At 28.3% G+C, this 16071-nt stretch overlaps 5 protein-coding genes and 2 long non-coding RNA genes across 10 annotated transcripts; 4 read left to right on the plus strand and 3 right to left on the minus strand.

The window, feature by feature from the left end:
• LOC122519315 lies at window positions 1–1592 on the plus strand. Its single transcript, XM_043638686.1, has 2 exons — window positions 1–211; window positions 336–1592. The coding sequence occupies exon 2, from the start codon at window positions 340–342 to the stop codon at window positions 1111–1113; it is 774 nt and encodes a 257-aa protein (XP_043494621.1). The 5' UTR covers window positions 1–211; window positions 336–339; the 3' UTR covers window positions 1114–1592.
• Window positions 1350–2278, minus strand: LOC122519316. Its single transcript, XR_006304281.1, has 2 exons — window positions 1875–2278; window positions 1350–1538 (listed from the first exon to the last, which is right to left on the minus strand). It is a non-coding gene; the product is annotated as an uncharacterized LOC122519316 (long non-coding RNA).
• Window positions 2279–2303: 25 nt separating this feature from the next.
• Window positions 2304–3199, plus strand: LOC122519320 (selenoprotein F). Its single transcript, XM_043638689.1, has 4 exons — window positions 2304–2332; window positions 2475–2593; window positions 2696–2817; window positions 2941–3199. The coding sequence occupies exons 1-4, from the start codon at window positions 2330–2332 to the stop codon at window positions 3120–3122; spliced, it is 426 nt and encodes a 141-aa protein (XP_043494624.1). The 5' UTR covers window positions 2304–2329; the 3' UTR covers window positions 3123–3199.
• A 1096-nt stretch (window positions 3200–4295) lies between these two features.
• Window positions 4296–5250, minus strand: LOC122519321. The gene is made up of 3 exons (XR_006304282.1): window positions 5144–5250; window positions 4851–4990; window positions 4296–4773 (listed from the first exon to the last, which is right to left on the minus strand). It is a non-coding gene; the product is annotated as an uncharacterized LOC122519321 (long non-coding RNA).
• Window positions 4459–6818, plus strand: LOC122519317 (glucose dehydrogenase [FAD, quinone]-like). The gene is made up of 3 exons (XM_043638687.1): window positions 4459–4584; window positions 4695–5008; window positions 5168–6818. Exons 1-3 carry the CDS (start codon window positions 4480–4482, stop codon window positions 6567–6569), a joined length of 1821 nt encoding a protein of 606 aa, XP_043494622.1. The 5' UTR covers window positions 4459–4479; the 3' UTR covers window positions 6570–6818.
• A 2419-nt stretch (window positions 6819–9237) lies between these two features.
• On the plus strand, window positions 9238–11129 carry LOC122519319 (pro-resilin-like). Its single transcript, XM_043638688.1, has 4 exons — window positions 9238–9339; window positions 9952–10344; window positions 10541–10751; window positions 10857–11129. Exons 1-4 carry the CDS (start codon window positions 9325–9327, stop codon window positions 10940–10942), a joined length of 705 nt encoding a protein of 234 aa, XP_043494623.1. The 5' UTR covers window positions 9238–9324; the 3' UTR covers window positions 10943–11129.
• An 873-nt stretch (window positions 11130–12002) lies between these two features.
• On the minus strand, window positions 12003–15569 carry LOC122519322 (RNA exonuclease 5). Of its 4 annotated transcripts, XM_043638694.1 has the most exons (11): window positions 15228–15338; window positions 14671–14834; window positions 14421–14611; window positions 14069–14315; window positions 13784–13982; window positions 13489–13705; window positions 13258–13402; window positions 12914–13164; window positions 12600–12796; window positions 12400–12521; window positions 12003–12326 (listed from the first exon to the last, which is right to left on the minus strand). In XM_043638694.1, exons 2-11 carry the CDS (start codon window positions 14788–14790, stop codon window positions 12054–12056), a joined length of 1962 nt encoding a protein of 653 aa, XP_043494629.1. In that variant the 5' UTR covers window positions 14791–14834; window positions 15228–15338; the 3' UTR covers window positions 12003–12053. The 4 variants fall into 4 exon arrangements, with proteins under 4 accessions (XP_043494629.1, XP_043494627.1, XP_043494628.1 ...); XM_043638692.1 differs by lacking the exon at window positions 15228–15338 and adding an exon at window positions 15501–15569 and having other exon boundaries at window positions 12400–12796; XM_043638693.1 differs by having other exon boundaries at window positions 12400–12796; window positions 14421–14608.
• Between the last annotated feature and the right edge of the window lie 502 nt (window positions 15570–16071).

The raw sequence follows: 16071 nt of genomic DNA on the forward strand, positions 1-16071 counted from the left end.
CAGAGCAGTAGATGAATCAGGTTATGCGAAAAGTGGATTAGTGAGGTTCTACGCACTCCTGTTTTTTTTGCTTTGTCGTAAAAAAACAAAAATCGCCCAAAGACGTTTACGGTAGATATATTCTGCACGTAACCTTTATGCATCCCAGTGTCTACTTCTATCTGAATCTATATTACGTCGTTGAATTAATATTTATCGAATATTGAATAACGTATGTATTGTTTATAATTTCTCGATCAAGTATAGTTATATAGAGTGCATTGATTTTATTTTGAAAATATTTAAGAATATTTGTGTGTATATGCGTTTGTTAACATTCCATATTTTCTTTTAAGAAAAATGCAACTGATACCGAATAGCGAATTATATTCCCCAAATGTAAATGAGGAATATTCACCTGCTTTTTCAAACAAAATGAAAGCAATGGTAGATCAATTGTCTATCATAGAAAAAGAATATAACAGACGCAGAGAAGATGTAGCTTCTGATCGCATGGAAGTAGATGTTCAACCAAGAGCAATTTATAATTCACCACGAGTGCGAAATGGTAGAAAAAGAAATGCTGAGACACTTAAGTTTCGAGGAAAAATAAGTATTTTTAAACGACCAGAAGGTCCTGCTCCGCGTTCCATTAACAGAACTATACCAGATTATCATAAAAATCCTCATAAATGGACCAAATACACTTTGGACGATGTATCTAATGAAGATATGACTGATCAAAGTAATACCCATGCTGCGTTGTCATTTTTAAAAGAATTAAGAGAGCGTAAAATACAAGAATCTAAATTGGAAAATAAAATGGATGTCGATGAAACAGTATCAAATCATAATAAAAATAAAATATCATTTCAACCGCAACAAGCACAATCGTCTACTTCCATGGTAAAATTTAGAAAACCAGAAATTGAATCAACTAAATCAAAAAATGCAACTGCGATTGAAAATTCAGATGGAAAGCTACTAACGTATAGAAATTGTAAACTTATTTTACCGGAATATGTAGTTGGACAAAAACCAATGAAGAAAGTCAAAAAGAGTAGAATTCCACAAAACATTTGTCCTTCGACAAAAATTAAGCTAGATCATTTGCAAGAAATAGATCAAGAGTAATTGTTGAAATAATACTATCTTAATAATAAGTTTATAAACTATATATGTATATTCACAAATCAATATAAGTTTAGTTTAGTTTATTTAAAATACATTCAGCTTTGTAGCTATGAATAGGAGTTAGTTTATAATTTCCTAATAACAAATATAAGCTGTCTTGTCATTCATTCTTTCTATTCACTCACATACTAAAAATCACTCTTTTAAGTCTTTCTTATGTTACTAATTATGTTCTACGCTGTCAATGACTATGTTTTATTGAAAAACCTAGTTCTTGTACAATCACTAAAATTAAATTACAATGGACATGATTACTTGGATGAGTGACTACTTTGGAACACTATAAGGTGTAGATTCTAAAGAGATGGTATGACAGCTTCTGTAGTGGCTGTGTCGAGAAAGTATTGTAGAAAAGTTCCTCAAGCCTGTAAAAAGGAGAGTAACAAATAGTTATTAATAAAAAGGTATATGAACTATTATCAGTAGTATATTTGTAATAATTTCGGAATTACATCCAAAAATAAAATATTTAAATTTAAAGAAACAAAGTTAAATGCATATGCATGCAAAGATTATTTGATAAATCCGTGATTTTTTCTCTCGTTTATTTATAAAACATCAAAAAATAACAATGACAACAAATAACAATGATTAATAATAAATTTCTTTCATTTTAAAGTCACGAATTCATCAAACATTTCTCATAATAAGAATATATGTACATATTTGGAGTTAACCACATTAATAACAGGAAATTTTACGAGAGAAATGGATAAGCTGGATAACTACGAAGCCTCTAGAATAGCCTCAGCAAAGGGGGAGACCTCAGGAGCCACATCGAGAAGCCTTTAGAATGATATTTGAATCGCATAATTGAAAGTACAACTAGCACTTTTCCAAATTCTATTTTAATATAAATCCCCTTTCTCGTACAAAATATTAACTGAAAAACAACTTTTCTATGTTGTTTATATTAAGTATTTGCGCATGCGTATAACGAAAGAAATCATCTGTCAGACAAAGAGGATGATATTGTTGTGTCGTTACTATTGTACATGTAACCTATACAGTTAGATTATTCTGATACTGTAATACATTTAAATATATTTATGTGTGTGAGACATAATTATTATTGTTATACTTATCTCTAATTAAAAAGATAAAATCATAAATTATGTATATCCAAACAGTTTTATATATATTTCTACTTAGTTTAATGGTAATTATAAACTGTTTTCACATAACCTTTATCTCATAATAATGAAGTATTTTTATGTTTTTAATCATTACTGTGCTTTATAATTTATTTACACAATACTACTTACATGAAAAAATTCTATATATTTATTTAATATATATAGGTAAGCATTATTAGTGGAGAATTTTCTGCAGACGATTGTAAAAAATTAGGATTTAATAAGGCTAATCTGTTATGTTCAACTTGTGATAAATTTAACAAATATAATGTACCAGAAATCTAGTACGTATAATGAATATTATAACATAACTTGATTAATTCACATTATTTTTGTTGATTTAAATGTTTCAATAAATTTCAAAAAATATTATTTATGTGTCTCAGTGACAAATGCAAAGAATGTTGTTTGAAAGATGATGACTACGATGCATCTGGTTTTAAACGATACCCAAAAGCAATTCTTAAAGTTTGCACATGCAAATTTGGTGCATATCCACAAATACAAGGTATTCAATATTGATTTTACTAACATATTTAATTGGATATATGGCGACATTTATAAAAATAATTTAGTATAAAAAGGTATTTATAAATAGAAATATTACTTATAAAATGTTCAATCTTTTTAGCATTTATAAAGAGTGATCGACCAAGTAAATATAAAAATTTACAAATAAGATATGTAAGAGGTTTGGATCCAATTATTAAATTATTAGATGCTGATAATAAAGTGGAAGATATTCTTGATATACATAAATGGGATACAGATTCCATAGACGAATTTTTAGCAACACATCTTGCTACCGATTGACACAAATGAGATATTAACTGAACTGTTGTATTTTGTATAATCTTCTTATATTAAAATTAACATAATCAATTGCAAAATTGTATGTATTGTCCATTTGCAAGTACAGTAGGACGCGGATGAATCATAACTTTTAAATAATTTCACCAAAATAGTCGCTTGTTTTTCAAACAATATATTTTTAAATGCTTTTTACAAGAAAATGTTCGACAATTTAAAAAACAAAAAATCTTTTGATTATTTGTTTATTTTCTAAACTGAAAATTTATATCGTTTATTTTATTCTAAACAAAATAAACATTTTCGGTTAATTCAAACTTAAATTTTTACTTTTATTTTTAATAATTTGTTATATTCGAAATATATTTCTCTATAAAATAACATTAACAATATGCTTTATCATAATTTTTTATTTTTAAAACATTTTTTTTTATTTTTTTGCTAGTTGTAAATTGCTTTTAAAAACATTTTAAAATGTTATAATGTATCTATTTCTACTTACACGCATTAATTTGACACTGGAAACGAAAAAATATCTTTTTTGTAAAAAGAACACCACATAAAGGTATATAATTATGCACGAAATTTGAGATATATAAGGTCAATTACCTTGAGGTAGATTAGAGGTACCTAGTTTGAGATAGATAAATGAGGTAATTGTTGAGAATGAGTTAAGATAATAGTAAAAATTACCCATTTAGTAATAATTAAAGATAAAAATTATATTGTTGACCTCAGAGATAGTAAAATACTCAATTTTGTGCATGAGGAAATATTTATACAAGTGAGTTTTCCTCTACGGATCCGTAAAAGGAAACGTGAAAAAATAAGAAATATATTAATTTTACATTGAATGGAAACCTTAAGAGAGGAATTATTGAAAGTTAACATATTTTTTTAATGTATGTATTATTTTTCGAAATTTTCAAACTGTGAAAACTTATCTTAGGCCTGATAAAACTTACTTATTCTATACTAATCAGCTCATAATTCATACCTGTTATCATATATTATAAATATCCTTTTTTTTGACTCGAATATAAAAGAGACTCGATGTGTAAATAATTTTCAGTATCTAAACAAAACTCACGTACTCAGCCAACGTTTCAAATTTTACGTTCAATTTACGTTACGATTTTACGACCAGTAACTTGTTCGTTTATTCGTTTAAATCACTTTTTTCTTCGTTCAATATTTTTTAATATTCCGTAATTTGAAAAATACAAAATACGCTAGGATTAGACAAATAGATGAAGGATCCATTAATGCGTATATATATAACGGTGTATATATAAAAGATATATAATAATAATTTGTAAAAAAAATACAAATTACAATGCATTCGGTTCCTTTAATTATAATGTTCGCCGTAGCGATCGGCTATATTCCATTTGTAGACATTAACAAATTATTCAAAATGTACAACAAAATGGATTATAAATGTTGTTCGATAAATACTCCTAAGGTATTTAATTAAATAATTATTAATATTAAAAATTTAATAATCTTTTTTTCTTATTTTACTAAAAAAATAAAAGAAAATAGTAACGTTATTTTTGATAATGAATTTTCAAGCTAAATCGAACATACGATTTCATCGTTGTTGGTGGTGGAAGTGCAGGAGCAGTAGTTGCCTCAAGATTGTCCGAGGTATCTAATTGGAATGTATTGTTATTGGAAGCCGGTGGTAATGAGAACGAAATTACGGACATTCCAAATTTCTCGCCTTACATTTCGTTAACAGAATTAGATTGGAAATATAAAACTATTCCGTCAAATTCATCGGCTTATTGTCTCGCGATGAAAGAAGGCAGATGTAATTGGCCACGTGGAAAAGTTCTCGGTGGTTCCAGCGTATTAAATGCAATGATCTATGTGCGTGGAAATAGGTAATTTTAAATTTTATTTACTTAACCTGTCCACGTTCTACTTATAAATACTGTATCAAGTAGAAAAAGCAAAAAAAATTATTCGTACAATCCGTTGCGTTATTACACATTAATTATTATTATTATTATTATTACCAATATCGATTAATTATATTTTAGAAAGGATTACGACAATTGGGCAGAAATAGGTAACACTGGTTGGAGTTACGACGAAGTTCTTCCTTATTTTCTCAAATCAGAAGATATTAGGATCCCTTCTTTAGAGAAGTCACCTTATCATAAAACAGGTGGTTACTTGACTGTAGATGAATATCAAGAGAAGTCACCATTTTTAGATTCTATTTTGCAAGGTGGTGAAGAACTAGGTTACAAAAATCAAGACATTAATGGTGAAAATCAAACTGGCTTCATGCGCACGCAGAGTACGGTTCGCGATGGGCAACGTTGCTCGTCTGCTAAAGCTTTTTTAAGACCAGTAATGAACAGATCTAATTTACACATAGCTTTAAACGCTCAAGTATTAAAGGTACTCGTTAATGGCAAAAAACAAGCTACGGGAGTACAGTTTATTCGTGACGGATTAAAACAAACAATCAAGGTAAGAAAAGAAGTAATTTTATCAGCTGGATCAATCAATTCACCTCAATTGCTAATGCTGTCAGGAATAGGACCAAAAGAACATCTCAAAGAACTCGACATACCGGTAATATCTGATCTTCGTGTAGGTGACAATCTTCAGGATCATATTAGTTTTAATGGATTGTTCTTAACTGTAAACGTATCTACTACTCCAGAAAAGGAACAATTAACAACATTAACAACATTTTTAAATTACATGATATACAAAAACGATTCTTTGACTGTTGGTAATCTCGATATAGTTGCTTTCGTTAATACTAAATACGCTGATCCCTCTGGTGAATATCCGGACATTCAGTTCCACTTTTTTTTACTTAATAAACCCAATGGTTTTAATAAATATCGCAAAAATGCTTTGGGATTAAAAGATACCGTTTACGAAACCGTAGGGAAATTGGTAGGGAATGTTACAGGTTGGTTAATATTACCAACTTTATTAAAACCAAAAAGTTCCGGTTGGGTTCGTTTAAAAACGAAAGATCCTCTTGCTCATCCCGTTATTAATCCGAATTATTTCGCTCATAAAGAAGATATTAACGTTCTCATCGAAAGTATAAATATTGTAATGTCTTTGTCAAATACAACTGCTGTTAAAAGATCCGGTTTAGAATTGCGTTCCATACAATTGCCTTATTGTCAACAATTTCCTTTTAATACGTACAATTATTGGGAATGCCTTATAAGACATTACACTTATACGATCTATCATCCAGCGGGAACTTGCAAAATGGGACCAAAAAATGATTCAACAGCTGTTGTGGATCCAAAATTAAGAGTTAATGGTGTAAAGGGTTTAAGAGTCATTGATGCATCTATAATGCCTTTTATTGTTAATGGAAATCCTAATGCACCCACTATCATGATCGCCGAAAAAGGTAGCGATATTATAAAAAAGGACTGGAATGTCTTAAAAAAGAATTAATTTTGTAAATAATTCTATCACACAAGTGAGAATTATTATTTTCAAAATGTTTTCCGATTAAACGGTCTAATGTAAAAAGGTGATTTTTGGGAAAGGGTATAAAAGGTGATTTTTAGGAATTTTTTTTAAAGTAAACTACTGCATGTAATGTTTTAATATTTTAAGGATATATTAGTGGATATATAGTAAATATATGATAAAATTTGTCGACCAAAATATTGAAAATATTTATTTAGCGAGTTATTCCCAATCTCCCAAAGCTCCAAATCAAATTTTGAATTAAATTAAATGAGAATCTAAATATGAGATTAATCGTAGTATTTTAAATAATCAAATCAAATTAATTTGAGTTTTTTTTTGTAATTTATTTAAACAAAATGAAGGTAAGATAGATTGCTTTACTTACCTACCTTTGGTAATAGATGAAAAAAGTGTATCAAAGACATCTATCACATATTATTTAAAACTTTTGATTAATTGATATCAATTTAATTTAAATGCATAAGATATTATACTGATAACATTATAATATTATAATAAAAAAAAATACTTTTCAGCATAAGCAAATCCGAGAAGTTGTTTAAAATATTTTATTAAATATTAATATTTAACGTTTCCTTGTTACAGTAATTATATAAAGTTGCTCATTCATCGATCGTAAATTAAAATAAATAAAAAATATAATCTCCATTAAATTCGCGTAAGCTTTATTTCGTGCTTAGAATATACATTTTTATTCGAAATAAGAAAGATATACTTTCGTTAATTACAATATACTACCCCCGTTTATGCGTATATAGAATGTTATTAAATAAATAATATGTTTAATAAAGAAGATTCAGTATTTCTGTTATAGAAGAAAACGATGAGTAATTAACGTATATAAATTACTTCGATTGCAAAAGAATCAGAAATAAAAAAAATACAAAAATAGAAGAACAAGAAGAAGAAGAACAAGAAGAAGAGGAAGAAGAAGAATAAAAAAAAATAATATATATATACACATATACATATATTTAATACATAAATAAAGTTAAGGGAACATGCAGTTTACTACAATCTTTTTCTAACCATCGTGGCTAGTAATCATTTCGTTTGAAGCTTGCTAATTATGCCATAACATAGATGGTGGAGACATGTGTTTGTGAAATACGAAGACGACCCGACACTCACCCGGGGGTATGAGTTGCCCTACTTTCCCCTATATTAATTTTATCTGCATACAAATACTTCATGATTTCATATTATGTCTTTTCAAACACAATCGGGAATATTTTTCCTTTTGTTAGGTTGTTATTTTTTTTTTTAAACTATACACGTATAGATTAACATATATATTATTTATAAATCTTATAAGAGACTGTTTGTGTGCGGTATACGACGCGTTAGTATTTACGACGATTTTATTCGGAATGCTATTTTATCGACTATATATATTACAAAAGTGATGATGATGATTCTTTCCTCGGATCGTTATAGATAATAGTCCATTTATCACATTTAGATCATCTAACAGTATTGATAATTTCTTAAGAAAAAGATCAAGGATGATCCTTGATTTCTCTTGCTCCACTTAAACTACTTACGGTCCTATTTCTTCATCTACCTTTCATTTGCATCATACCACCGGTAATCGTTTTGTGTAGTTAAATAGAAGATGAAACCAGTTACGCGGTACTTCAAGTTGCATCATAATCGATCATCCGAAATATTATTCTGAACTTTCGCCTGAGAGATCTAAATAGATCATCTGATAAATAATATCTTGCAAATGAGAGATAGATAGAATGAGAGAGATAGAGGAGAGAGAGAGAGAGAGAGAGTGATTGTACATCTCGGTAATATTTTATATCGCGGGAATGGATTCCTGTATTTACGTAAGTTTTAAACGTAAAGATGGCGGGATTACGCGGGTTACATATTACTTTAAGTCCTTACGGTTTATCTATCGATTTAATATTTTTTTCTTTTTTTTTTTACATTATTTTTATCGATCTAACAATATATTTTTTCATTAAATAATAAATAAATTAATGATAACGCGTAATTATTATAAATTATTTAAAATTAACATCTCTAAAAATAATTGGTAAAATATTTGGAATGAAATGTTTTTGTTTTGTTTTGTATGTTTCCACAATTATTTATTTCGATTAAAAAAATATTAATTTAATTATTTAACAATACATTTCTTTTTCCCATAAATTCTTCATACCATACACACACATACATATATATATATATATATTTACAAACACATATGTGCGAATAACTATTCTTTACTTATCCCGGTAAAATATAAGATACAGTTTAGAGAAAAATGATAATAAATATTATAATATATTATTTGGTAACAGTATTGACGTAAGAGGGTTTAAATTCGATGTTAAGATTATGATGCCGGAAGAGATCGTGATCTCAATTACCTCAAGAAAAGATTTCGTATCTTTCGTGACGCGATGAGGAGTAGTACCCTAATCGACAGTTCGAAGTCACGTGCGTAGGCCCAATTAAAATTTAAAGCTATTTCACTCATCCACTGAACGTCTCATCCCGTAATTCATCATAGAGTGAAGGGAATATACGTTCTTTTACGCCTCCCACATCTTACGGTTGCTCATCCTAATGCAGGGAAGGATATGTATACGCAACCAGCACTAAGGATAAACTGTAACAAAGGATCAGCAGACTATATAAACACCGCGGAGCATCATTTTCTCAGTCCACATAGAATCTTCATCGTTCATACAGCAATATGAATTATCACGAGGTACGTCATTATTTATGGATTACATAAATAACACATTTATATTGATCGCCAATAAGAGATTTTATTGTGAAATTTAAACACATAATTGAACGGAATAATTATCTTTTCATTCCTATCCATTTAAAAAAAGAAATTAAATACGCACGTTATTATTAAACATGGATTTTCATTCGTATATGATTAAATGAAGGAAAAAAATTTTAATAGAAACAGAAATAAAACAATAATTATTCTTAATCGTTCGTTTTTATTTATCGAGATAAATTTAATGTCACGAGTAATTATCCATGTTTTAAGAGGGAGAACTTGCACGAATATCGTTTCGTATAAATTCCATCGTACATATGGTATTATCGTATAATATATGACCCCCCTATGTGGGTCGTTTATGTAAAGGAAGAATTGAAAATAAACGAAACGTTGCTACAATTATTTAATAAAACAATTTGCACGATATTTTATGGGGATGGGGTGGGGGATTAAAAAGTTAAATTTAATTATAAGTATAAAATTCGTTCGATTAAATATTAAAACGATACTGCGAAAATAAATAGAATAGTTAAAAAATATTAATAATGACAAAATATAAATATAATTTAATGTTTATTATAGTGTACGACAATTGTCATAGTACTATCGTGTATCGGTAGTAATGTACTTGCTGGACTCTTACCGGGTGGTGGTGAAAGTGGTGGGTATCAATACAGACCAGGTGGCGGATTCAATGATAGATTCGGAGGGGGGGTAGGTGGTGGATTTGGCAGAGGTGGTGCAGATTTTGGTGGATCTAACTTTCGAGAAAGACCTTCGGGATTGTACGGAACACCAGCTTTCGGAGGGGATGGTAATCGTGCCGGTAGTGGTGGTGGTATAGGTGGTGGTGGTGCAGGTGGTAATACTGGGGGTGATTTTGGAGGGGTATCTTCGACTTATGGGGCACCTGGATTTGGTACCGGCGGTAACAGAGGATACCAAGGTGGTTTTAATGGTGGAGACTATGGAAGGGTATGAATAAATTACTATTAATAAAATATTGATAAAATGTAAATGAATATAAAAGAGAGAGAATATGTCTTGCAAAAATGTGATTTTTATATTATTATTATTAAGATTTATTCAAAGAATTATATTTACACGCAGAGAGTTTGAAAAAATCGTTCGAACGATAAAATAAATCAAAATGTTTCGTTACAATTAACAGCCGCAACCGTACAATTTCCAATATCAAGTTTATGATCCACCGAGTGGAAACGATTATTCCCAACGCGAAAGTAGCGATGGAAATCTTGTGCAAGGGGAATACAGAGTTTTGTTACCGGACTCGAGAACTCAAATAGTAAAATATACAGCCGATGATGCTAATGGTTACAATGCAGATGTTCAGTACGAAGGTCAGGCTCAATATCCACAAGGTATGGTCAATTAATGAATTTAAATCAGAGTTTTTATTTAATGATCTTCTAGATTTGTGAAATTATATATTTTTTTTTATTTATTTATATATTTTAAATAAAAAGAAGGCAGATACGGAAACAATGCTTTCGGAAATGGAAATATTGGAAGTAATCAATATTTGCCACCGCGTGGAAATTACCGGAAATAAATAAGATTATCATTACTGATTATTATATTATCATTGATGTACTCGTCCAAGCTTGAGCAACAACAGCAACAACAACAACAACAACAACAACAACCACCATAGACCTCTTCACTTCTGCAAACGTTTTTTTTTATTATTTAATCGTGCATATTTGTCATATTTTTCATCGTTCATAGCTATTTATGTAAATGTAACTATGAAATAGTATAATTTATTATATATACACCGTATATACTACGTTACATATACATTATAATTATTATACGCGAATAATATTATAATACAAGAAATATACGTGCTTACCGCAAAACAAAACTCTCCCCCCCTGGGTCTTCCACATAGAGGAATTCTGCAATTTATATATAATAACTATATCTATGTAATTATATATACACTTGTAGTCAAATGACGAATATATAATATCTTTTATAATCATCTTACCAAAACTCGTATTTCAATTTTTGTTAACAGATCCACGATTCTTTGCTCAAGCCCGCCTTTTTTCTTTCCTTGTTTTTTTAAATTTAATTTCTGAATTCGTAAAAATATTAACGCATCGAGATTGGAGTTTACAAAGATTTAACTAAATACACATGTTTAACTTTTTCTTTGCAAGCATGCAGAATCGACCGATCGAGATCGTACGAGCAAATTTATATGGAACGATATTTGCGTAACACAGAGGATTAAAAATATGAATACGTTGTTATTATAAACAGAAGTTAAGGAAAAAAGAAAATGAAATTTATAATTATGACTTAATCTTTTATATCTATTTTATGATACTCTAATCCCACAATTTGATGCAATTATATATACATTTTTGTCAAAATTATATTATTAGATATAATAAATATGAATAGTTATAAATTATTACTATTTAATAATTATAAAAATAATAATTTAGTTGCAAGACTACATAACAAAATGATTAGTCTCATATACTGTTATAAACTATTGAAACATTATAGTTTTTTTTTTAAATAGTCCGTAATTTTTTATATTTAAAATATTAATTTATTTTCTTTCTGTATAAATTGGTTTGAATTATTTTTTTTTCTTGATTCTTTCTTTCTTTCTCTCTTTTTTTTTACAAGTAGACGATTACTTTCTACAACATTTGTTGTTTCACATTTAAAAAACAAGCCCCGTTTGCAGCATTTTCTTGACCACTAAATACAACACATGCTAGACCATTTATAGCTGTATGATTCCAAATTTTATTTATCCATTTGTTCACAGTAGAAAAGGTTTGTTCAATACGTTCGTTTTGTAATTTTTCTTCACTTATTTTAATATGACACAAAATAAATTGATGTTGCATTGCTATTTCGGTGGTTCGCTTAACCGCACGTTTGTTATTATCGGTTGTTACCAAGCGTATCTTTAAGGGAAAAATGATTATTAAGATAAAAAAATATTTGTATATTTAATTATACTACAAATTTTTAAATTACCTGATCCCCCTCGTTATAATTTTCATCGTTTCTAACATTCAAGGATGAAGTACTTAAATATTTAGAATATTCGTTTATGATATCTTCAGTACCAACAATAGTTGCAGTCCTCTGCTCTTTAGCTACGTAGTTAAAGATAGACATTGCATATTTATTTATATCAGTTTTCTTCATTTGTCGTTCATATATATTTTCATTACCGATTTTTATAGTCTCGCAGACTTGCAAATCTGCTTGTATTACGGCATCTCCGAAATCTATACTATTAGCTAATTTTAATTGCACTAATTTCATAGAAGCTTGCGAATCTTCCGTTGAACAATGACCTTTTGTGCCTTTTTGTATATTTACACCTAAAAAATATTTCGCTAAAAGTTGTAATTTAGACTTTCGGTGTCTGAAAACAGAGAAGTTAATATTGTGTGAAAATATTTTTCTCCAAAAATACAAATAAAACAAGAAACTAAACTCAGAAAAATAAATCTACGATATATACTATAAAAATATTAATTACCGTTCGCCAGTTATATTAAAGATAACGGATGTATCAATGATATAGGGATGCATCATTTTTAGCGTGTGCAAGTCAGAATTTAAACTTTGTCCTACAAGAATGCAATCAGGAGGAATGATCTTTTTTAATTCTTCTTGTACGTCTGCCAAAGTTGTAGTAACATCACTTAGCAATTCTTTTGTAATACCACTGTATTGAGTCAAGTAATCGATGATCTGATTTTTAGGCTTAACTAAAGTATCATAAACAACCTGTGATAATAAAGAAGAAAGTATGAAATTGTTTATAATTTATAATATAATTTATAATCATTTATAATTTTTTTTAAAGATTATGCAACTTACATTAAAACTTTCATCGACAAGTGATATTCTAGTGAGTTCCAAATTTCCAGTATCGGTCTTACACATTTCACAATCCAAAGCCAACATAGGTGATTTAGCAGTAACTTCCAAGTAACTATCTTTTGTGAATATATAATCACTGTATCTAAAATGCATCACTAGTCTCAAATGATTCTGTGTAAAGTTACAATTTATTTAATATACCATATTAAACGTTACAATAAAACTTACTTTCTCGCTAAATCTCCTTTCATTGGTATAGGATAATTTTCTTCCACCATTTGTCGTAAAGAAAGTAATAATTTAACCCTAGAGAATTTATCAGTTGAAGGTAGATCGCTATTATCTTTTGCAGAATTTATTGCAGGCATAGTAACAGGGAAGACAGCTTTCATTAAACGTATCATATCTGTTGCATTTTGAAACGCACTATCTAGAGAACCAAACTCTGTAATATAAGAATACTCTTGTACATTTATGCATTATCGTTAATGATATTTTTATTTAATTGAATATTAATAAATACGTTTAACTAGTTTGTCACTTTGTGTTCTTGTTAATGGTACTGCTACAAGTTCTTCTATTATAGTACTACCATAAGATGCTGGTGTAAACACTTCCAAACGAAATTCCAAATTATCTGTTATACTTGAAAATATACTTTCATAAGACATAAAATGATATGTTGTAAGACCTTCCACTACAAAAACTATGGTGTGAGTGACCTGCAAAACGTGTCATAAAAAAAAATAACTAATTAAATGCGTCTTATTATTTTTATCATTGCTTTTTATTTATTTTTATTTTTTACCTTGTTGTATTTTTCAAGTTGACACCATCGCATAGGCGTGCATGGTGAATGGTGGCCAAGAATTGAATATAACAACAAATGTTGTATGTCACTGAATAATAGCGGAGTTCTTTCTGTATTTGAAGAATAAGAAACAAGGCATGCATTTCCACCAACTACCTTTAATTGTAATCGAGGTCTTGCTTTAAGTAGCTTTTTGCGTTCCTTTAATTCTTCTTTTAACTTCAGATATTCATCTCCAGATAATCTGTATTTAGACAAATAAAATTAAAACAGATAGTTTAAAAACTTCCTCGCGCTTTTTTAAAAATGATTTTATAGTTAAAAGAACTATTTATAAAGATCTAAGAACCTAGGCTTCTTTCGATCACATTCTTCGTCTTCTCCTACTATAGTATTCCCTTCGTCTTTTATTTCACCACTACTGCTATTATGGGTTTCATCTACCGCCGTAGAACAAAGTCGTTTACGCTTTATCTTTTCATTATTTAATATTTCAGAACTTTCATTCGAGTGATTCATTGTATCGGTTTGTTCTACCTTCTAAAAATATATTTAATTTAATAATATAATAACAATTAGACGTATATAAAATAACTTACAGTTTGTTTAATTTTAGACTCTCTATCCTTGTCGTTCAATTTAATAATCTCCAAAAGAGCAGCTATTTTCTTCTTTTTCTTTTCTAATCGTTGAAGTTTCTTCGTTGTAGGATTCTTCATTATTCTCGATTACTTTGAGATAGGTTACAACAATCATTTGTTGCCTATAAAATTAAAAATATAAATACGTTTGAAGTAAGATAGCAAATATACAACTATAGATTCACACGAGAAAGGTTATAATTTAAAAAGAAATATTCAAAAATTAAAAGAGAAAATTTACAAATGAAATCAAGTAAATGTTAATACTTTAGTTCATTGGTAAAAAAGATAATTGAGTGTATTAAAGAAGTGTCTTTTACAGGGACACCTTTTTTAAAATAAATACGTTCTCCTTATTATTTGTTTATTAATTATTGTTAGAGAATAAATGCCATTAGATAAATCAATGATTTTTTTTGTCTACAATATTGTATAGTAAATGTACCGTAAAAATCAATTTCAATTTGGAATATATTTCAATACAATTATGTTTAATGCAAAACATTGCGCATTACCATTTTCAATTATTGAAACGAGAGATTTCACTCGGTACAACTAAATTTCTACGATTGTTCACTCGTAACTTAGCAATGCAATTCAAATTCAAATAATAATTAAATGTACATGTGCATATATATTTATATATACATATATATATATATATGTATATTTCTTTTTATTTGTCTACTATAGTATTATTATTTGTAAGTAGAATGCAACCGAAGTTGTCAAGTATTATCATATAATTATATATATTTTATTTAATTACATAAAAATAAATGTCTTACATTGCACGAATTTAAAGAGGTTAGAACGAACAAAGTTATTTCAAGTAGTAACTCATAGATGGCGCCTGTTTGTTATTTTGTATATATATATAAATTTCATCTATATATATATATATATTATAAATTATTACTTTTTTTTAATTAATTTATGTTTTTAATAAGTTCGGCAAAATCGCTGGTATTTTTAATATCGAAAATCTTTAATAAATATCAGACAAAAATTGTACAAAAGACTGAATCAAATATTACACAACGCATTAATTAAAAAAATAAAAGCAAATGTAAATGAAATATTTGAATTTAGGATTCGTTTAAACGTACAATTTTTCCAAATTTATAAAATCAATTGATCAAAAGAATTATTTAGAAAAAAATGACAAATTTGGGTTTGAAAATAACCATTATAATCTTGAATGAGATTTGCATATATTAAATTCAATGATTTCCATTTATTTATCCAAAGAAGGTATTAACCTCGTTCGCAATTGATTATTTTCAATTTAAAATACGAAGGATCTACCGGAAAAAGTAAACACAGCAACGTTTGAATAGGCGCGAAAACTTAAAATAG

Source organism: Polistes fuscatus, unplaced genomic scaffold, assembly GCF_010416935.1.
Source record: "Polistes fuscatus isolate 324 unplaced genomic scaffold, CU_Pfus_HIC Scaffold3, whole genome shotgun sequence".
Classification (NCBI taxonomy): domain Eukaryota; kingdom Metazoa; phylum Arthropoda; class Insecta; order Hymenoptera; family Vespidae; genus Polistes; species Polistes fuscatus.